The 24,278-nt window shown below is 37.3% G+C and overlaps 1 protein-coding gene across 1 annotated transcript; it reads right to left on the bottom strand.

The window, feature by feature from the left end:
• Positions 1 to 5,818: 5,818 nt before the first annotated feature.
• On the bottom strand, positions 5,819 to 19,688 carry LOC306861573 (uncharacterized protein). The gene is made up of 2 exons (XM_079403933.1): positions 19,188 to 19,688; positions 5,819 to 9,238 (listed from the first exon to the last, which is right to left on the bottom strand). The coding sequence occupies exons 1-2, from the start codon at positions 19,495 to 19,497 to the stop codon at positions 7,758 to 7,760; spliced, it is 1,791 nt and encodes a 596-aa protein (XP_079260059.1). The 5' UTR covers positions 19,498 to 19,688; the 3' UTR covers positions 5,819 to 7,757.
• Positions 19,689 to 24,278: the final 4,590 nt, after the last annotated feature.

Raw genomic sequence — 24,278 nt, 5'->3', positions numbered from 1 at the left:
ATTGGCATTAATCAGGCTCTCTTTGAAAAATCATACAAACAGTGTTCCAAAAAGAAAACTGTTGTCCTAAAAAGAAGTCCAAAAGACGTCTGGGTGAACCAGTATAATAAACATTTACTGCGTGCCTGGCAAGGCAACATGGATATCCAGTATGTCACAGATGCTTACTCTGTAGTGGTTTACATTATTAGTTACATCACAAAAGCAGAACAAGAAATGTGACTGTTGCTGCAACGTGCTCAAAATGAAGCCATGAATGGAAATCTTGAAGCAAGAGCGTCACTAAAAATGCTTGGGAGTGTATATCTTCACAACAGAGAAATTTCTGCTCAAGAGGCAGTGTATCGACTGACGGGTATGCACTTGAAGGAATGTTCACGTAAAGTCCAGTTTATTCCAATTGGATTGAACCCTGTAAAGATGAGTTTGCCTCTTCGTATTATTCAAAACAAAGATGATCAGTCTGGTGAGGAAACCAACTTTTGGATGACTAGTCTTGTTGACAGGTACAAGAATAGGCCAAACACGCAAGAGTTTGAGATTCAGTGTCTTGCAAGTTTTTGTTCCGAAAACAGGATCTTGTCAAAATCGGAGGTTTCTTCACCTCAAGGTGATTAAGTTTAACAATAACTGTGGCTATATGATGACGAGAACTCGAACTGAACCTGCAGTTGTCATATATCCGAGATTTTCTCCAAAAAAAGTACTTCCATTCATTGTTACAACTTTTCTTACCACATTACGAAGACTGGCAGCTCAAGCCTGAGAATTTTACCACTTATGAGGAATTCTACAACAATGGTGCTGTGAAATGTGGAGGTAATGTGACACAAGTAAAATGTATTGTTGATGCTAATCGAGTGCTCTTTGAAAAGGAAAGTGACAAAATAGATCTGGCTCAACAGCTTTTGGAGCAGGGTGTTGATTTGAAAGATGCTTGGGCTGCATTATGTCCTGAAACAGAAAAGGAACGTCATGAATGCATAGAGCTAAGGAAGAGTGATGTAATTCCCAATGAAGATGATCCTGAGTCTTCTATTCCAGATCTTGTAGCTAACCCTCAAATTCCATACCGTATTGAAAGCAACCGTGTTTTATTGTCTAGAGACAAGGCGTTATGTTTACTAAGATCATTTCACTAAGATCACAACAATCTGTAGTCTTTTACAAAGTGCAGAAATGGTGTCTAGAGAAACTTCTTGGAGAAAACCCTGAACCATTTCACTTGTTTGTTACTGGTGGAGCAGGCACAGGGAAAAGCCATTTAATCAAAGCGATATACTATGAGTCTTCCAGACTTTTATCCCAGCTGTCTGACAACCCTGATGATAGAAGTGTGATTTTAACTGCATCAACAGGAGTTCCTTCCACATTGGTGCTTCTACAGTCCATAATGCTCTTTCCATAGGTGCTAATGTCAAACTACCCTGTCCGCTGACTGTAAGGACACAGCAATGTGTCTTTTTACTTCGTTGTAAAGTCTCGGGATCACCTCTTCGCTCATCTGTTTGCGGTTAGGACAGGAATAACGTGGCTCCAGTACGTTCAACATTACATTTACATTTACATTTAGTCATTTGGCAGACGCTTTTATCCAAAGCGACTTACAATCGGGGAATACAAAAAGCGATTCATCTTGAAGAGGCAGTCAGACAGAGGAAGTGCTCGTAACACCAAGTCTCAGTCATTGTTCAAATAAGTACAAACTAGTAGGTGGAGAGAAAGATAGAGGGAAAGTTTTTTTTTTTTTTGAGTTTAGGATGAAGTCAAGTACTGCCGAAAGAGATGAGTTTTCAGTTGTTGCTTGAAGGTTGCCAGAGATCCGGCGTTCCGGATAGGAGTGGGAAGATTATTCCACCAGCCAGGAATGGTGAACGAGAATGTTCTGGAGAGTGATTTTGAGCCTCTCTGTGATGGTACCACAAGGCGTCGCTCACTAGCAGATCTCAAACTTCTGGAGGGGATGTAGGTTCGTAATAGTGAGTGGAAGTAGGAGGGTGCAGAGCCTGTGGTAGATCTGTACGCAAGCATCAGTGACTTGAACTGGATGCGAGCTGCCACTGGTAGCCAGTGCAAAGAGATGAAGAGAGGTGTAACATGCGCTCTTTTGGGCTCGTTGAAGATCAGTCGTGCCGCTGCATTCTGAATCATTTGTAGAGGTTTGATTGCGTTTGATGGCAGACCAGCCAGAAGAGCATTGCAGTAGTCCAGTCTAGAAACAACCAGGGCCTGGACAAGAAGTTGCGCAGCATGCTCTGTCAGAAAGGGCCTGATCTTTCTGATGTTGTGTAGTGCAAACCTGCAGGAACGAGCAGTCTTTGCAATGTGCTCTTTGAAGGTCAGCTGGTCATCAAAGATTACACCAAGATTTCTGACCGAAGTTGATGGGGTAATCATTGATGAGCCGAACTGAATCGTGAAGTCATGCCGTAGAGTCGGAGTGGCAGGGAAGACCAGAAGTTCCGTCTTTGCCAGGTTGAGCTGTAGGTGATGTTCTTTCATCCATGCCGAGATGTCCGCCAGGCAGCCTGAGATCCGTGCAGCTACCGTTGGGTCATCTGGTTGAAAAGAGAGATAGAGCTGCGTGTCATCGGCATAGCAGTGATAGGAGAAGCCATGTGCATGTATGATGGGACCCAGCGATGTAGTGTACGTGGAGAAGAGGAGGGGTCCAAGAACCGATCCCTGAGGAACTCCAGTGATCAGATGATGTGGTTTGGATACCTCCCCTCCCCAGGTCACCCTGAAGGATCTACCGGTGAGATAGGATTCAAACCAGCGAAGTGGAATTCCAGTGATGCCCAGTGAAGAGAGTGTAGACAGGAGAATCTGATGATTGACAGTGTCAAAAGCAGCAGAGAGATCCAGCAGAATGAGGACTGACGATTTGGAATCAGCCTTTGCAGTTCGCAGGGCTTCAGTGACTGAGAGTAGCGCAGTCTCTGTTGAATGGCCACTCCTGAAACCTGACTGTTTAGCATCCAGCTTGTTGTACTGTGAAAGAAACCGCGAGAGCTGGTTGAAGACAGCTCGTTCGAGTGTTTTCCCTATGAATGGAAGGAGAGAGACAGGTCTGTAGTTATCTAAAAGAGAAGCATTTAATGTAGATTTTTTGATCAGTGGGGTTACCCGAGCCTGCTTGAATGCTGTGGGGAAGACGCCTGTGAGGAGAGATGTGTTGATAATGTGATTTATTATCACGACGGAATCCGTCGTTTTCGACAACGCTGTATGGCCTTATATCTTTGCAAATAAAAATTGCAATCGGCTCTGTGATCTTTTAAGCACGAGATGAATTATGAGGTATTTTGCTAGTTAAGGTATTTAAAATGTTCGGTTGTCTGCAAAATGATCACAAATTATTATTGATGCTTTGTTTTCTATTGGTATGTCTCCTCGTTTAGAGTTGGAGCAATGATGTGAGCATGAGTTCCATCAATGGCTCCAATAACTCCAAGAAAACCCACAATCCTCATAAAAGTGGCTTGTGTTTGCAATATGGTTTGGCGGTCAGTTGGAAAGTCAATAAACTGCCATATAGTAGCGGCCTAGGAAATCTGACATCTTAACTCTTAATTAAAAAATAAATAAATGTGCAAACATAGTTGCTTATGTCACGGTGCACACACGAGGGAGGACACAGGAACACACAGACGAGGATGTAAACTCAAATATGTCTTTAATGAAGACATCAGGGCAGGGCAGGACAAGGCAAGGCAGACATCAAACACCGGGGAGTAACGAGTAGACCAGACGAAGTCAAACTAAACAGACAGGACTATAAATAAACAGGTAAATCATAGATAATGAGACGAACACGGCTAGACAAGAATTAACTAATGATTACATATAACAAGGACAGGAAACAAACCAAATATGGACACAAGAGGCAGGAACACATGACACACACGACAGGACTGACAGCTTATAGTCAGTTGTTTCATTTGTGATAATGATGCAGTGAAACATGCCAAATTGTGCGGTCATAATTTTTGGCTATGCTGTCATAAAGAAATTATGAACACGCAAAAACAAGAGAACCAATGAAATATGAATAACTTATGTTGTAATCAATGTGCCAATGTTGCTAGATTTAGTGACTTCCTCACTCCTTAAGAAACTTTTTTTTTTCAAAATCCCAGATCATATGTAATATTTTACTGCATAATTGACCGTTCGCAAAGAGCTTGATTGACAGGTGATCTGACCAATCAGAATGCGTATATTTTGTGCCACCGCTGCTATCCGCCATCTTGCCCGATTGCTACGGCCTGTCTCCATAGAAATACATGTTAAAACGGGTTATAAAAGATAGACTGAATTGAAACTTTTTCAATATAAATATAAATGTGCGGAGGGTTAAGCTTTGCTGTTGTTGGCTGCCATGGTAACGGTAAAAAGCTATGGTATTCCGTTAAAGTACTTGTTTTGTGTACCAGAAAACCTGTCATGCTCGGCACTGTATGCATGGCTTGAAGCGCTGAAGTTAAATACTAAGTGTTAAATAATAAAATATGTTAAAATGCGTGCTCTTATCATTCTGTGGACAAAATCCCGTGAACTTCGCCCTGAATGGGAACTTTATGCACATGCGCTCATCTGTTTTCAATGCAGCTAACCTCGTGTCCCTTCATGTCATCTTCCCCCTCATTAAACTATGACCGGTCCTCTACTGCAAAAAGACGGTCACTGCGACACTGTAAAGTGATGAAACTATGGCGCTATGTACTTTTTAAAATAATTTTCATAGGTTTCACGTGATATTGTCGACTCTGAAAATATGTAAATACGCATGACCAGTAGCCGCAGCTGTATCCCCTCTAGCCTTAACCACAAATCTGACAGGAGAGTAGATTAACTTCGGTGTAGATTAACTTAAAATGGCATTTTATTGTTTGAATTTCTTTAAAAATGACAGTTTAAAAGCTGAGGGTCCTGAGACTTTGTTTCATATCAGAAGTAACCCGCTCTGTCTTGTCTGTCCGTGTTGTCAGTTTACTCTTTGCTCTGCGATGTATTTTTGTAGTGTGAGAGCGGCATTGTTTGTCTGTCATGACAACAGTAGCTAAGGGTTGGCGGCTTTTTGCGAACGGTCAATTCAAAGTTCACATCTAGCCAAGTACAGCTCAAATCCCCGGATGTGTCCTTGCTCCGCCCCTTTTATCAAGGATGCAGCCAGGTATCCCAGAATGCATTTCGCACCAATCAGCGAGCGTTAATGGCGGAGGGGAAAACCTCAAAATATTACTGTTATTGTGTCATGAAGTGCCATTCTAAGAGTATTCCAGGCGAGAATGTAGTTGTTTAAAAAATATGCGGTTTATTTATAAAGATAGCACCTATTTGAAAATTTGCTTCGCCGATTTTGGAGAGGTGAGCTCCACGCTCGTTTCGGGTAAATCTAACAAGCAATCTTTGGTCTCATGAATCTGTTATTTCTTCCAGGTCATATCGTTTTGGCTGAGCAAAGAGTTATGTTTCATAAATGATTTATTTATTAATCGTAATACAGTGCTGACTTTGTTAACGTTACGTATATTTGACTGAATTGTTTGCTTTTGTCTTTACTTCCCATTACATAAGTCTCTTGAAAGCACCCTTATACTTTACCCTTAAACTGAGGACTTTAATAGAGCAAGCAAACGAGAACTAAACGAGCAGCACCTGAACAGAGAACTCAATTCATTAGTAACCATGGAAACAAAACGAGCAAGGAACAAAGGAGAGCATGATGAACTAAACCGAACAGGAACTCAAATGTGACAATAACAACATAATTACATAAAGGGAGAATAATTATACAAGGTGAATAAAAGGTATGTGCACAAAGAAAGTTTAAAATTTTATTCAGATTTCAGAAAAAGCACTTTGTCATTTGTAATACATTTGTTCATCAGACGTTCATCGTGTTCATCTGATGTTCGCTACTATAATATACTTATTTTTTTTAATAGGCAGGGGAAATTCCCAACATTAAACAAATAAGCTTTTACATGCAGCACGTTTGCATTATTAGAATGTACAAGAAACCTTCAGATATAAAAACACTGACTTCGTTGGTTGATGTTTTCTCATTAAGATCGTAAGATTCACTGTTAATTCAATAGAATATATGAGAATACTAGTGAATAACAATATGGCGGTGCAGTGTCGCTTCACTTCTATGATGTCATCAGCAATCCAGTTCTTTGTTATAGATCAGTGATGTAAACTTATAATAATGGATTACTACAGTCACATGGACTTAACAGACACATGCACGCAGCGGCCATAAAGTCATCACCACACATCAAACAACTTGTTTTCATAATCCTTGGAAGTCATATTCAAATCGAAAATAAAATGAGATTAATCTCATAGCCCTAAAGTACAAGAGATCGCTTCTGGATTGCAAAATAACAAAAACGCATCAGTGATGAATGTCTTGATATTATTACATGTAGAAACGGCTGGCAAGATACAGTTAGCTTGATATTTATGTAGCAAGAATAAACTGTAAGTGTATTTCCTTAATTTACCCAGCACCAAAAGAAGAACAGTTATCAATTGCTTTTTGATGCTACAGTCTTTCGTAATTTAGCCCCAGAGCTCGTTTAATACCGGGTTCAGGTATTCATTCCTACTTACAAGAGAAGCACAGAAGGATCAGTTGCAAAGCTTCATGACAGTGTATCTAGCATATGCATTTCCTAAATACATCTTATGTGGAAGAATAACTCATTTTAAAAACAACAGTGAAGAACAATATTACAACAGTGACCTGAACAAGAACAGTTTAGTTTGTAAAAAGCATCTACAAGTAAGCAAACTACAAGTGATACACATGCATTATAAGTAAGACAATTGTACATAATATGAAATTCATAAGAAAACACAATGATATCATTTATATCATAAAGCAAAATGGTATACAGGAATAAAACTTTTTGACATTGTTCTTTAGGGAGGAAGTCCATCTTTGAGTTGATCTGAATCTCACAGTTGAATCTGCTGATTTAGATGATGAAGATGAACTTTAGTCAGTGTGAAAACTTTAGATAATGTTTCTTTGTCATGTCGCTTGTTATGACTGGTCATGACAGATTTATCCAGATGATATTTTACTGCTTGATGCATTATTGTGTAGCATTTGATGAGAAGGCCACATCAGATCTGAAAGAGCTGGATCTGAAGATGATCTGTTTAGGGCTCATCCACATGAAGCCAGCTTTCTCTATCCAATCTTTTATTTTCTTGTTCTTCCGTAACAGCATTGTCTCAAGAAATATGTGCATACACACAAAACCACTGAAACTGACTCAAAATGATGTAGCATTCATGACAGACCAGTATGTGGCGCTGTAATTCTGTCACAGAGACACACTAAAAACAGAGAAGAAGACTTGGAGCATGTGCATAAACCTTGCGTGCTGTATACAAACCCAACACAAGAAAAAAAGCTAGTAAAGTTAGTAAAGCTAATAGGCTTCTGCAGCATGAACACAAGCATGTAGTCCGCTATTGTTTTTGCCGTTATTTGACGTAACGGTGTCTGACTAGGGTAAAGACGTGGGGTGTTGACATCATCGTTTCACAACATATACAGATAAAACACACAAACTTTTCAGATTTATCGGTGTCATTTTCAGATTTATCCACTCTGGGACCCGGTTTAAAAAAAAATAGCATTTTCAGGCTCCAAAAACGCCCGATCCGTCTGAACTAAACGCCAATATAGTACACAATTTTTAAGTATACAGCTCAACGCGTTTCCGTGTCTACGGGACCTCACTGTGAATGTTTTTTGTATGTCTGTGTAGAGCAGATGAATGACTGAAACACTTCCCACATTCAGTGCAGTGATATGGTTTCTCTCCAGTGTGGATCCTCTCATGTGTTTTCAGAGTTGTTGAATGACTGAATCTCTTGTCACAGTGTGAACACTTATAAGGTTTCTCTCCAGTGTGGATCCTCTCGTGTCTTTTCAGATTTGATAAATTACTGAATCTCTCATCACAGTATGAACACTTATAAGGTTTCTCTCCAGTGTGGATCCTCTTGTGTAGTTTCAGAGCTGATAACTGACTGAATTTCTCTTCACACTGTGAACACTTATAAGGTTTCTCTCCAGTGTGGATCCTCTCATGTGTTTTCAGATTTGTTGACCTACTGAATCTCTCGTCACAGTGTGAACACTTGTAAGGTTTCTCTCCAGTGTGGAACCTCTCGTGTCTTTTCAGATTTGATGAATGACTGAATCTCTCGTCACAGTGTGAACACTTATAAGGTTTCTCTCCAGTGTGGATCCTCTCATGTGTTTTCAGATTTGATGAATCACTGAATCTCTCATCACAGTATGAACACTTAAAAGGTTTCTCTCCAGTGTGGATCCTCTTGTGTAGTTTCGCTGATAACTGACTGAATCTCTCGTCACACTCTGAACACTTATAAGGTTTCTCTCCAGTGTGGATCCTCTTGTGTCTTTTCAGATTTGATGAATTACTGAATCTCTCGTCACACTCTGAACACTTAAAAGGTTTCTCTCCAGTGTGAATCCTCTCATGTGTTTTCAGAGCTCCTGACTGAATGAATCTCTTGTCACAGTGTGAACACTTAAAAGGTTTCTCTCCAGTGTGGAACCTCTCGTGTCTTTTCAGATTTGATGAATGACTGAATCTCTCGTCACAGTGTGAACACTTAAAAGGTTTCTCTCCAGTGTGTAATCTCTCATGTGTTTTCAGATTTGATGAATGACTGAATCTCTCGTCACAGTGCGAACACTTATAAGGTTTTTCTCCAGTGTGAATCCTCTCATGCAGTTTTAAACAGGTCACTGTAGTAAAAGTCTCTTCACACTCAAAGCACTTGTACTCTCTCACACCAGTATGTATTTTCTGATGTTCTTTAAAAATTGAAAAATGTGAAAAACTCTTTCCACACAAATGACATGAATACAGCTTCTCCTTTGTATGAACGGTCAGGTGCTTCTTTAGGACTGAAGCGTTCAAAAATATTTTATCACATTGATCACATGAGTACGGTTTCTCTCCAGTATGAACTCTCATGTGACACTCAAGACTATATTTTCTAGTCAAACTCTTTCCACACTGAGTGCAGGCGAAAGATTTCTTGGCTCCTCTTTTCTTTAAATCTTTCTGTTTGGTTTGAGAGCAGCTCAAAGGTTTTTCTCCAGTTTTTACATGATTTTTCTCTTCATCTTCATTCAATTCTTCATTCTCCTCGTTTTCTTCAATAAAATCTAAAATAAAAGCAAAATTATGTTTTATTAAAGTTTGGGAAGAGCACGTTCAGATAATTAACCTAATTAACACGAGAGGAGAACAATCAGTAATCAACCCAGTTGACAAGATAAGAGGCGTGTATATATACATAGCAGACTTACCTCTGTTCGTTGGCAGTTTTCCAGCATCCCTCCCCCACCCCTACAACTATTCCTGTCCTAACCTTTAGGGGGGTACTCTGGGTTCAGGCCAAAATTCTGAGCTCGGAGCCCTCCCCTCGGACAGCACGCCAAATATGCATACATTTTATTATATTTATTATATGTAAGTGTGAACTCGTGAAACAGTTTATTTGTCTGTAGCTTGAAAACAAAAACAAAACAAAAAAAACAAATGTGAAAGTACATATAAGTGAACCCTGTAAAGACAATTTCTATACAAAATGTGGTTCTTTTTGATGCAATTTTATAAATGATACTTCCCTGAAACTTTTCATGAATGAGGTACATTATAGACACAATCCAATGTTTCTATAAGGATAACTATTAAAGGGTTACTCAACCCCAAAATAAAAATGTTGTTATTAATCACTTAACCCCATGTCGTTCCAAACCCGAAAAAGCTTAATTCGTCTTCAAAACACAATTTAAGATATTTTGGATGAAAACCGGGAGGTTTGTGACTCTCCCATTGACTGCATCGTAAATTGCACTGTCAAGGCACAGAAAAGTATGAAAGACATCGTCAAAATAGTCCCATCTGTCATCAGTGGTTCAATTTGAATGTTACGAAGCGACGAGAATACTTTGTTCGTGAAGAAAACTAAAATAGCGACGTTATTCAACAATTCGTCTCCTCAGCCTCCCGGTTTTTATCTAAAATATCTTAAATTGCGTTACAAAGATGAAGGAAGCTTTATCGGGTTTGGAACGACATGGGGGTAAGTGATTAATGACTTTTTTCATTTTGGGTTGGAGTACCCCTTTAAATGTTTGATCAACTACAAAATTATCTAACATTTTGTTGAAAAAAGTGTTTCTTATTATTTGCTGCTCCATCTATATCAGCGGTCGGGAACCTATGGCTCGCGAGCCACTCCTGGCTCTTTGACAAAAATGTGATATATAATTTGTATTTTTTTTTACTTTGGCTCTTTTGGAAAAATGCATTAATTAAATAAAAAAAGGTTCCCAACCCCTGATCTATATTATTTAGCAGCTCTAAAGACCGTTTCTAATACAAAAAACTAAGGGTGTATGCACACCATGAAAGTCCGCTAGTTCACTTGCTTTGGTCTGGACGAAATACAATGTTGATTTTTTTTGTTTTGTTTGGTGCGGTTCGCTTTCACACTGCCCTTATTGCAAGTGAACGGGAAACTATAAGAGTGATTCCACACTTTCTGTCCACAAGGGGTGTAATGAACAATATAGATTGAATAATACCCAGTTGTCATTTTTTTATTTTTAGTTCACCATTTTGTTAAAGATAGATGTAAGAAATAATAAAGTTACTTTTATCCTACTAAGCCTTGGCATTATCGTGTAATGAGACTTTATTTTATTTCCGTCCCCAGAAATTGCGGATGTCAGGGTGGGACATTCGGTGCATCTGGATTTTTCCTAAGTCATTTCTTTCATTTCCTTTAATAAAATCCTGAATTTTGGTGCATAACATTTATTTTGGTGTCTTTTACAAAATACTGCTACTAACACTGAAAGTATAATTCCCTTAATCCACCACGATGCAATGGAACGTTCATCACGCCTTCTGTCCAAGCAGTTACGCACATTAAACTATGACTCTAAAGGAAACAGAGATATCACTTTTCCATGTAATTCTATCAGTAGCAAAACGATTAAAACATCTTGTGTGGGTTAAATTCTCATATGCGTTGCTACATGATAAATTGTTAATAAATCGGGATAAAACAGGGGCAGAGATTTTCTGTCCAAAAATCATAACTGACGCTGAATTTCCATCTCCTAATGTCTCAACGGTTCTCATGTCAGAAATAAGATTGTCTAGGTCACGATCGCTCTGCGTGGGAGGAAGAGTTAACAGGATTTCACGGATTTCGACAAATGTGGGTAAGTTTGTGGCTTCTGTCCAAAAGTTTACGAACATTAAAATGATACGAAAGTGGTAAACTTTGGTTAAGTAAACATTAAATAGGATCATTGTGGTGAGAAAGGATAAAAGAGTGTGCAAGTCGGATGATTGCTAGTGGTCTCGGACCGAAAGCGGCGTCGTGTTCATCGTGAAAGAGCATGCATGAATGGTGGTTTTATACATTTTGACAGATTCTGCACATCTTGTTCGTAAATTAGACAGAAATTTTCAGTTTGTCCAACTTTGAATGTTTTCTGAGTATTTTTGACTCGATAAGCTGTTCATGAAAGTCAACATCGTCAATTATATTTTTCTGTTTGTTTGTTTTTTGATGATGATTTTTTTTTCTGTCCAATGTTCGTAAGAATATAGCTTAGGCCGTCGAAGTTAACACGTTAATAGTGCGTTAACACAATCTCACTTATGCCATTAGAATAATCTGTCGGCGTTAATCGCATAGGTTTTTAAACAACAGTGAACTGGGCTATAATGTTAAGGAACACACACAGATTTTCCGCACTGACGGCACACAATAAAACTAGTTTAAACATTAGCTTTGTGCTAAAATGAAGCTTCACAGCCTGTCAAGTGTACCTTCATCATGTCCAAATTATGTAGGCCTCAGGCGATGTGCGAGTTTACTTTCAATTCTACCGGAGCGCTGTTTGATGGCAGCTAGAACGTACCGTGAATTTGTGCTCATTTCCTTGCCTGTATTGGTCGATTAGCCTATCATGCGATTCAGCGTTGCCTCACTTAATTGACCAGTCAAGAGTCAAACTATTTCCTGAGTGCAAGTGTAGCCAACAGCCACAGCTCAGCAATAGCCTATAGTCATGTGTATTATTTCTCCAAATCATATTTAGCACATCATGTCTAATAAATGTCTGAAGTAGCCTATATTCATTATTTTAAAAGGAACACACCGGCAGGCCTAATATGAAATCAAAAAACTTTTCCAAACACTTTGTAGGCCACCATTCATGCAGCATCATATTCTGTAAATCAGGCTATGTAAATTACAGCCTATCATAGAGAAGATAATATCTTTATTGTCACGAATCTGGTCTGTGGACTTCTGTTTACTCACCACCAGAGGTCACTCCTCCATCACATTGACTCTTGCACCACACAACTGTTGCACTTCACCCACGAACTACAATTCCCATCATCCATTGCACTGATGGCACTAATCACGCTCACACCTGAGAACTATCACACAATCACAAACCCTACTTAAACCATGGACTTCCTCTTCCTCTCTGCAGATTATTGTCCTGCGTATTCTGTTAACCCTTCTGTGTTTATGTCTAGCTCTGAGTCTGGTTCTGCGTATAACACTCTCCAAGTGTTAGCTGCCTTACCATTTGAGTGCCATCCCAGAAAGGATGTCTAATGTCTCCTCACGGCCTTCCCAAGAAGACCATTAGACAGCTGCAGCTCATCCAGAACGCTACTGCCAGGATTCTGACTAGAACCAGAAAATCTGAGCATATCACACCAGTCCTCAAGGTCCTTACACTGGCTTCCAGTTACATTTAGGACTGATTTTAAAGTACTTTTACTTGTTTATAAGTTACTCAATGGCCTAGGACACAAATACATTTGGGAAGTGGGAAGTCGTGGCCTAATGGTTAGAGAGCTGGACTTGTAATCCAAAGGTTGCGGGTTCGAGTCTCGGGCCGGCAGGGATTGTAGGTGGGGGGAGTGAATGTCCAGCGCTCTCTCCACCCTCAATACCACGACTGAGGTGCCCTTGAGCAAGGCACCGAACCCCCAACTGCTCCCCGGGCGCTGCAGCATAAAATGGCTGCCCACTGCTCCGGGTGTATGTTCACGGTGTGTGTGTGTTCACTGCTGTGTGTGTGCACGTTGGATGGGTTAAATGCAGAGCACGAATTCCGAGTATGGGTCACCATACTTGGCTGAATGTCACTTCACATTGCAGATATGCTCACTGAATATAAACCTAACAGACCACTCGGATCATTAGAATCAAGTCAGTTAGAAACACCAAGGGTTCACACAAAACAAGGGGAGTCTGCTTTTAGCTATTATGCTGCCCACAGTTGGAACCAGCTACCAGAAGAGATCAGATGTCAGATCAGACTCAAAACTCATCTGTTTAGCCCTGCATTTGAATGAGCACTGTGCTACATCCGAACTTACTGCACTGTATTCTATGTAACCATTTTCTGTTCTTAACTGCTTTAAATTAATTTTAAATCAATTTCTATAGAATTTTAAAATTCCTTATTTTTTAAATTCTGCTTTTATTGCTGTGATTATTATTTTTAATGACTATTTCACTTTCTTTTAATAATAAACTTTATTTTCTATAGCGCCTTTAAATGAAGATCTCAAAGCACTTTACAACAACAGATAAAACCATACACAATAAAAAAATAAATAAATCAAAAACACTACAAATAAAACAATATAAAAATAATATGTTACTCTTTTGAGTAATACAAATGTTTAATTAAAAGCTACCCTAAAAAAATGAGTTTTAAGGCGAGTTTTAAAAGTGCTAATAGTTTTAGCTTGCCTTCTCAATCGGTAAAGAATTTCACAGTTTTGGAGCTAATGAAGAAAAAGAGAGGTAGGACTTAAACCAATTAAGTGCAATATCAGAGACCCCAAAAACAGTTTCTAGACGACTAATTAAAACCGAATGATCTACAGTGTCAAAAGTGGCACTGAGATCAAGAAGGATCAAGATTGAAAGATAACCAGAATCCGAAGCAATTAACAAATCATTAGTAACCTTAACCAGTGCTGTTTCAGTACTATAGAATTTGCGGAAACCAGATTGCAAAGGTTCAAAAAGATTGTTTTCAGTCAAATGAGAAATTAACTGAGAAGCAACCACTCGCTCCAAAATTTTTAACAAGAAAGGAAAGATTTAGGGCTGCAACTAACGATTATTTTGATAATCGATTAGTTGGCCGATTATTCTTTCGATTAATCGGATTAAAAAATATTGACCAAAAAAAACACTATTCCACATTCTGCCCAATGTCCTTCAAACAAACGTGACAACTGAATGCTATGAAAACATACAGTGCTTAATTTATTAGAGCACTTAGCATAATAAAGAGAAAACATATTTTAGAAATTTGTCAAAAATTTGTTTAAATTTAAAAATGTTATTGTCATTTATTAGACATAATAATAAAAAATGGCCTCATAACAGCTTGCATTCTTGCTGGTATTGTTTATGTACTTTTTGACTGCAATTGGGTATCGCGAAAAAAAAAATACAAGAAAAAATAAGTGCTCTGGTTTTCTTTCATAGATAACAGCAATAATGATATTATAGCATTAAAAATAGCCTACTACTGTTACTAAAGAGCTTACACATATTGGAGTACTAACCAGTACAGAAAGCCGAAAAATGATTTTGGTTATCACCAATACTGTTACTTTAGAGCAGCAGTGGCACAAACCTTGCATAAACACATTGTTAAACTTACATAAATTTGTTAAGCATTGTAAAAATTGAATATAGTTTAAACCTCTATTAAAAATTAAAATAATAAAGATAATAATAAAGACGAATAAAAACACAAACTCAGTGTTAACCAACAGGTAAGAGTAATGTTCTGCAGGAACTACTTTGATCACAGTCACCTCGTCATTTCTTTATCCTGTAAAAGGCCGTTATGGAGCGTCTCATGTTTATATTCAGACAGACAATTACACGCTGTTATCCCTTTAAAGTTCCTACTCTCATAAAATATTTTAATTTATTTTAAACCTTAAATTAACTTTCAACAACAGATAATTCAGCACAATGGATATGTTTGCGCTGAAAAGCCTATTAATTGTCTCCCTCTCTACTGTGTTCTGTCCGTCTGACGCGCGTGCGCGCGCCCGCCGCGCCGGCGCTCATTCGGTATTTTAAACTTAACACAGACTGTCAGGACGGACCTTTATGCAAAAATGGATATGCTCGCGTGAATTTGTGGCATTTATAGATAAGGATATGACCGTAAACTGAACGTTTTTGCGCTGAGGACGCACACGCATCTGTCAAAGCGCCTGACAGGGCAAGCCATTACTCTTATGCATTAACTTAAAGCTTAAAATAAAGAATTATCATGTTTTGGGCAGCTTGGATCACGTGCTTCTCCGGCAGAATCTCATTCTGTTTCCTCCACTATTTTTAGATGCATTTTGTCCATAGAAATGCATTATTCAGTGCCGTAATTTGACTAACCAGCTGAAGTTGGACGTGCACTGTGGGCAGACCCGATTAATCGATAATGAGAATCGTTGTCGATGATTTTCATAATCGATAATAATCGATTTTATCGATTAGTTGTTGCAGCCCTAGAAAGATTGGATATGGGCCGAAAATTTGAAAGGTTTTCATAATCAATATTTGTCGTCTTTGGTACTGGGGTAACTGCAGCAATTTTAAAACTTGGCGGAACAACCCCGGTACACAAAGAGTCATTTATAAAGCTCAAAACAACAGGACACAAGGAAGCAAAACATGACTGAAACAGACTAGTAGGTATGGGATCAAGTAAAGAAGTGACTGGCTTCATTTGAGAAACCTCCTTTTGAAGAGAGTATGAATCAAGTGTACAAAAATTAGAAAAAACAGTACCAGCATAAGAAACATTAACAGAAGAAAACGACAATGAAGTAGAAGCACAAATACCCTTGCGTACATTATCAATCTTGGTAGCAAAAAAGTCAAGAAACTTATTACAAAGATGAGTTGAAGCAGTAACATGTAAAGAACTATTACACTTCAGAAATTTGTTAATAGAGTTAAACAGTTGTCTCGGATTTCTTTGGTTGTCATCAATCATCATAGAAAAATAATTTGATCTAACAGAAACAATTCTAGCCTTATACTCTTGTAAACAATCTTTCCAAGACGCCACTTCTGCTCCATCTTACGACAAGATGTCTTCATCATACGCAAATCATCATTATACCAAGGAGCAGGACGTACAAATGAAACAGAACGTGACTTTTGAGGAGCAAAAGTATCCAGGCCAGACAGGAGAACAGAATTTAACATGAAAACCTTTGTCTCTAATGAATCAGATGAAGAGAAACTACCCAATGAGGAATCAATGAAAACAGAAAAATCAGAAACCTCAATTGATCTCCATTTCCGATGTCACAACACGAGAAGAGGAGATATTGGCACCAGGTTAGTACAGATCAAAAAAGATTGCCAGATGGTCAGACAATCATGAGTTTTCACCAAGCGGCAACCTCCCGCTCTCTCTCTCGAAACCAACACGGAAGTGACTTAAACTGTAATTCGTCAACTGACCGCTAGAGGCTGGCTGCAAAAGGGAGTCAATGCCCAACTTTACAGCAGAAAAAAAACGTTTACAGCTTGGTTCAAAAAATTATCTTGGTCTATACAGTTAATTTTACCCTTCATGACAACTGTGTCATGACAACTTTTTTTTATAACTCATCCGTTTAAATTATATCAAGCCTTAAAGTTCTGCATAATTAAGGGCGTGGCCAATTGAGTGACAGGTGGATTGCTGCTGCTGTCACCACTGTCACGCTTGGTGGGCGTGGTTTCAGCAACCAGCTCCACCTACGTCCCACCTTTTAGCCCATTTTCGATTATCCGGGAGTGACGCGAAGCCAAGATGGCGACGGCTGTCTCCGAGCACTTTGAGCTTCAAAAATGCTCTTCAGAAACCAACGGGTGTCGTCACGGACACTACGTCCATTTTCTTTACAGCCTATGGTTTTCACTTTACACCTACCTCTGACTAGGCGTAAGATTTAGTGTCAGACGTAGCACTACGCAGAGATGGTGTAACAGGTATAAATTCTACGCACGACTTAAAGTGCATTTTACGTCCAGCCTAGTCTTACAACTGTGTGTACGTCCAGCTGGTGCAACCGGTGTTACACCAAATTCTGTGACCATCGTATTCCGTGACCCTAGGAGGCGCTGTCGTCACTGTTTGGCTTGAACTGTATCACACAGGCGGATTGGGCACGCAAATAGCGTACAGGTTCAAAGCTCCCGTGCACATTGTATGAGCGCGCCAATACAGTCTGGTCACGTCAATTCACTCGCAACCTCGTCTACTGTATAACCTATCCAGGAAAGAATTTGTCTAATATGAAGTACAACTGTTACATTAAATGATTTGTATTTATTTATTAATTTTCTAATACTTTTAAATTGATAAAATTGATTTTTTTTATACAAAATTTCCTCTGCTTATGTTTTAGCCTTAAGTGTTATGTACTGTAGATAGGCCTACTCTTGAATGTTCTTGAATAAGTTTGTACAAATTCTTAACCGCTTCTTAAATAAATATTAAAGTGACTAAATTAAAGTGACTGTGTGGAATGTTTGTTTAGAAATGCTGTTTATTCAACAGGCTTATTAAACCAATTTAAAATGTCATGAGATTAAACACAATCCAGTTGTTTGCGGAGTAGCCTATTTTTGCATGTTGTATGCAACGTAAATGTTTAACAATGTTCATGAAGCTGATGTCACAAAAACAGGTTTTTTTTTTGCTGTTGTTTTTTTTTACTACAAATGTAAAAAATTTACAAACACTGTATCTATATTCTATACTCTACATACATATGAATAAAACCAATGCTTTAATTTGCAATGAAATGCTTTATTTTTTCAAACAATGTGTGGTAATATCAGGTTAACAGTACCTTTAACTTAAAAACTTTAAACACTAATAATATAAAGGCAGGGGAGGGGAGATTAAAATTGACACGCTGAACAGCTAGGGCTTCATGGGGTCGGGCTCTTGTACACATTGCATGTTTTTCTGTGTGAAAGAATTTCCTTTATACACAGACAGACAGACTGATAGATAGATAGATAGATAAATGGTAACTAAAGGCAGAGAAACTGAGGACAAAAAACAACTTGTGTTGCTGTGAAGTGAAACTTTAGTTTATATAGCTGGAAATATGGGTGTGGTGATGGCGCAGTGGATAAGACACATGCCTTTGGTGGGAGAGACCCGGGTTCGAATCCACTGTGAGACACCAATGTGTCCCTGAGCAAGACACTTAACCCCTAGTTGCTCCAGAGGCGTGCGACCTCTGACATATATAGCAATTGTAAGTCGCTTTGGATAAAAGCGTCAGCTAAATGAATAAATGTAAGTGTAAATATACAGCGATAGAGACTCGAACATGTAAGGACACGTAGTCATTTTTAAAGCATTATATCGCAGACGATCTGTATATATTAACATTCACTTCAAATAAATGATTTATAATAACTGTTTAACTAAAATTGCTTGTATGTAATGGATTAATAATAATATATGATTTATATATAAATCATATAAAATAACTAAATTTTTGGTTTTGGCCAGACAATTGTTTTTAGTACTAGTGACCTTTAATTTGGAGCATGAGAAACTGGGGGAGTAATGTGTCATGTGTCACTTTGCTTACATCTGATTGGTCCAATATCAGTTTGAGATCTCTAACTAAGAGCATAACCTGCTGTGGAGTGTAAGTTACTATGGCAATGAACGCAGCTAAAAGCCAAGCCACTTTCATGGAACCTAAAACCCAGGATTGGTGCAAACTAAACTGAAACATACCTGGCTAGCCAGCTAAACCAGCTTCATGGTACAGACCCCAGGACTTCTGTACTTAATCTGTTTCAGAAAGCCATTTTTAAAAACCTTGATTAACTATTCTAGATTAAGCCTACTTCTGGTTTAATTTAAACCCTGTCTGGCGTGAAACTGCCCTAGAATTTACCTCAGAAGAATGCGATGCGGGTCAGAGCTCAGATGTTTAAAGCTTTAAGCCTAATGTGCCATTAAAGTCATTAAAGATGAATGAAGAATAAACACCAACCTTCTGGTTCCTCTTGTTTTATTTTCAAAGGTTCTGGTTCCTCTTGTTTTATTCTCCAGGTTTCTGGGTCTTCGTGTTTTATTTTCAAAGGTTCTGGTTCCTCGTGTTTTATTTTCAAAGGTTCTGGTTCCTCATGTTTTATTTTCAAAGGTTCTGGTTCCTCATGTTTTATTCTCCAGGTTTCTGGTTCTTTGTGTTTTATTTTCAAAGGTTCTGGTTCCTCGTGTTTTATTCTCCAGGTTTCTGGTTCCTCGTGTTTGGGTTCTGGTTCAATCATGTTCTCCTCTCTCTCTTCTTTAACAAACATCATCTTCTCAGTAGATCTCAGTTCAGATGATACTCCTCCAGATATTCCTGAGGATGAGAATATTACAGAGATTTACTGACCTGATTCAAAAACTGTATTTCTCTATTAACAGAAACAACATTTCTAGCCGTTTGTATTAAAACAGCACCACAACAAAACAACAGACAGCGCGGTGAAACTGAACTTCTTCCTCTGAGGTTTAATGGTGTTTGTCAAACAATCATAAGTGTTTTAGCGCCACCCGCTGGACTGGAGAGAAGTGAAGAAGAGAGAAATAATACAGAGGATATTTATTTAGTGCGTCAAGGTGCGCTGATTTGTTTTCCTTTTAAAAAAACATCTGCAGATAAGATGCAGCCTTATGAAAAAACTAACTCCAAAATATTAAACAGGTTTAGCATGAAAACATTCTTGGATTATGTCTGTCTATAAATATTAAATTTAACCAGTTGAGTGACCCAGCCCTTACAGAAAAAACACATGAACTTCACATGTGCAAAAATTCATGTGATCACATGTGACCACATGCACATGTGATTTTGCAAATGTGAAATTTAACATGTAAAAACATGTGATTTTGCACATGTGAAATATGTGGATCACATGTGAAACATGTGTTTTGCACATGGGAAATGTGTGCTTTTGGAACATTTGCACATGTGAGTACATGTGAAACACATGTAATCACATGTGAAACACATGTGAAACACATGTAATCACATGTGAAACACATGTAATCACATGTGAAACACATGTAATCACATGTGAAACACATGTAAAACACATGTAATCACATGTGAAACACATGTAATCACATGTGAAACATGTTAAATTTGATCACATGTGAAACATGTTAAATTTCCATTAGAGCCCCATGAGATCACATGTGAAACCTATAAGCACATGTGAAACCCATGAGATCACATGTTAAACCTGAAAATTCCCATGTGAAACCTATAATTACATGTGAAACCAATAATCACATGTGAAACGTAAAATTCCCATTAGAGACCCATGGAATAACATTTGAAACCCATCAACAATCTATGTTAAACCTACACCACATGTAAACCTGCAACTTCATGTGAAACCCATGTAAAAATCATTCAGCAAAATACCACAGAAAACGGTAGGCCTACCATGTTCTTTTGTAGGGCCTATAGCCATGTTTCCCAACATTAAAACAAATAATTCAAATTGAGCTTTTATTTCATTTCAAAAATATGCAGTACAAATTGAATGTTTAAAACAAACAAAGCAAAACCAAATTAAAATTATACATTAAAAAAAGCCGCTAAAACGATTATGTATAAGGGCATGTGTGTGTATTGTGTGTTTGTGAACGTGTGTTGTCTCAGTCCTCTGTGCCTCCTTCAGCAGGCATCCTGTTTTGGGATAGAAAAACAATCAAAGAATATAGCTGCGAGCAGCGATGACGGGCCCAAGCCGCCAGTGCATATGCCACCCCGGTGGCATCGATAAAACGGTGCCCAGCGAGCACACACAATACAGTAACCCTCTGGCAGTTTGGTTTTAAGGGATACGGCAATTAAAGGGTTAATCCAAACCATCAACTCTGTGAAACACAACACACAGAACAACATATAAAACTTTAAATTCTGTGAAAATATATTTTTCATTGGTAGTTGATGTTAGTTAATGCATTTACTAATGCTAACAAATGAGAAATTATTATAGTTACCAAAGCTTTTAATGATTTATAAGCATTTTTTTTATGATTTATTTTTCCATTAACTAACATGAATAATTTTTACTAACACAAATAAAGTAAAAAATATATTGTTAATATTTAATGTTATTTGTGAATTAACCAATGTTAAAAAACAACATTATTTAACTGTTGTTAGTTAACATCAACAATAATTATATACCATTTAATGGTGATCAATATTAATTCCAAAATGAGTTAATATATTATTACATTTTAAAGTTTTATCTTTTGAGCTTGACTATTTTTCTAATATTAAAAATATTATGTTCATTGTTAGCTCATTGTAAGTTCATACTATCAATGAAGAATTAACATGCTGTAAAAAATATATTTTTCATTGTTAGTTCATATTAATTAATGCATTCCCTACTGTTAACAATTGAGACTTAATTATAAAGTGTTATCAAAACCTTTAATGCTTTATAAGCATTTTTTAAGGATTTTATTGAGAAGTTTAAACAGACCCTCTCTCTCTCTCTCTCTCTCTCTCTCTTTCTTTCTCTCTCTCTCCCCCTCCACACTCACTGAACTCACACAGTCACTCACACCCCACCCCTCACTCAGAAGCAGTGACAGGGAGCTCTCACTCAGCAGCAGCTCTGATAGTTTTTTAATTTTCTCCTCTGCATAGTGTATTGTAAATTCATGAAATTAATCACATATCCTCAGACTGTATTGTTCTGTGTATGTAATTTTTTATGAAGTGTTTGGAAGCTGCTCTTAAAAAAAAAAAAAAAAAAAAAAAAAGAATTCTCTTTTTTACTGTAACTTTAATAAATTGCCATTAAATCATCGTTCAAGATATCCTAAATCCGTCCTCAATTTAGCATCTTCAGTATTTTGGCATCACTAGAAAAAATGTTTTGGTGTGATTTCTGTGTTTCTGTTTGGAGGAGTATGAATTTGTTTACAGCTCGTTTTAAAAAAAAACCCACATTAAAATAAATATAGCCGACTTCCTGTTGGTCGTAGCTAATGACTGTAAATTAGAAAGTTGTCCGGATTAATAAGAACAATTTATGTACCGAGTTTGGTGTCTGTAGCGATCATTATATATATATAATCATTAATAATTATATACCATTTAATGTTGATCAATATTAATTCCAAAATGTGTTAATATATTATTAAATTTTAAAGTTTATCTTTTGAACATGACTATTTTTCTAACATTAAAAAGATTAATAAATGCTTTAAAAAAAATTTTTCTTTGTTAGTTCATACTATCATGGAAGAATTAACATCCTGTAAAAATATATTTTTCATTGTTAGTTCATGTTAATGCATTTCCTAATGTTAAGAAATGAGACCTTATTATAAAGTGTTATCAAAATCTTTAATGATTTATAAGCATTTTTTAAAGATTTTAAAAAACAGACCCTCTCTCTCTTTTTCTCTCTCTCTCACCCACTGCCTCAATCCACACAGTCACTCACACAGTCACTCACACCCCACAACACCCCACCCCCACCCCTCACTCAGAAGCAGTGGCAGGAGCTCTCACTCAGAAGCAGGCTGATAGTTTTTAAATTTTCTCCTAAGCATAGTGTATTGTAAATTCATGAAATTAATCACATATCCTCAGACTGTATTGTTCTGTGTATGTAATTTTTTATGAAGTGTTTGGAAGCTGCTCTTAAAAGATAAAAAAAAAAAAAAAATTATCTTTTTTACTGTAACTTTAATAAATTTCCATTAAATCATCGTTCAAGATATCCTAAATCCGTCCGCAATTTAGCATCTTCAGTATTTTGGCATCATGAGAAAAAATGTTTGGTGTGATTTCCGTGTTTCTGCTTGGAGGAGTATTAATTTGTTTACAGCCCGTTTAAAAAAAAACCCCACATTAAAATAAATATAGCCGATTTCCTGTTGGTCGTAGCTAATGACTGTAAATTAGAAAGTTGTCCGGATTAATAAGAACAATTTATGTACCGAGTTTGGTGTCTGTAGCTATCATTATATATATATAATCATTAATAATTATATACCATTTAATGTTGATGAATATTAATTCCAAAATGTGTTTATATATTATTACATTTTAAAGTTAATCTTTTGAACATGATTATTTTTCTAACATTAAAAAGATTAATAAATGCTTTAAAAAAAAAGTTATTTGTTAGTTCATACTATCATGGAAGAATTAACATGCTGTAAAAATATATTTTTCATTGTTAGTTCACGTTAATTAATGCATTTCCTAATGTTAAGAATTGAGACCTTATTATAAAGTGTTATCAAAATCTTTAATGATTTATAAGCATTTTTTAAAGATTTAAAAAAAACAGACCCTCTCTCTCTCTTTCTCTCTCTCACCCACTGCCTCAATCCACACAGTCACTCACACAGTCACTCACACCCCACCCCACCCCTCACTCAGCTGCAGGCTGACAGGACCTCTCACTCAGAAGCATTATATCAACTCTCTGATAGTTTTTAAATTTTCTCCTAAGCATAGTGTATTGTAAATTCATGAAATTAATCACATATCCTCAGACTGTATTGTTCTGTGTATGTAATTTTTTATGAAGTGTTTGGAAGCTGCTCTTAAAAGATAAAAAAAAATAAAAATTATCTTTTTTACTGTAACTTTAATAAATTGCCATTAAATCATCGTTCAAGATATCCTAAATCCGTCCGCAATTTAGCATCTTCAGTATTTTGGCATCATGATAAAAAATGTTTCGTGTGATTTCCGTGTTTCTGCTTGGAGGAGTATTAATTTGTTTACAGCCCGTTTTTAAAAAAAACCCACATTAAAATAAATATAGCCGACTTCCTGTTGGTCGTAGCTAATGACTGTAAATTAGAAAGTTGTCCGGATTAATAAGAACAATTTATGTACCAAGTTTGGTGTCTGTAGCTAAAACTAACCCCCCCATTTTTGACAAAAGGTGGCGCTATAGAGTGCCTCTTCCACGCCCGTTTATGAGCTTTTTCCAGTGTCTAACTATCATTAATACTCATGTGTGTGTTGAGTTTCATGACATTCTAAACATGTTATCTGCCTCAAAATCACCAGAAACGAATTTTCAACTTTGACACGTTG

The sequence above is a fragment of the Barbus barbus genome (assembly GCF_936440315.1).
Source record: "Barbus barbus genome assembly, chromosome: 42".
Taxonomy (NCBI): Eukaryota; Metazoa; Chordata; class Actinopteri; order Cypriniformes; family Cyprinidae; genus Barbus; species Barbus barbus.
This window is presented reverse-complemented; position numbering and strand designations above follow the sequence as displayed.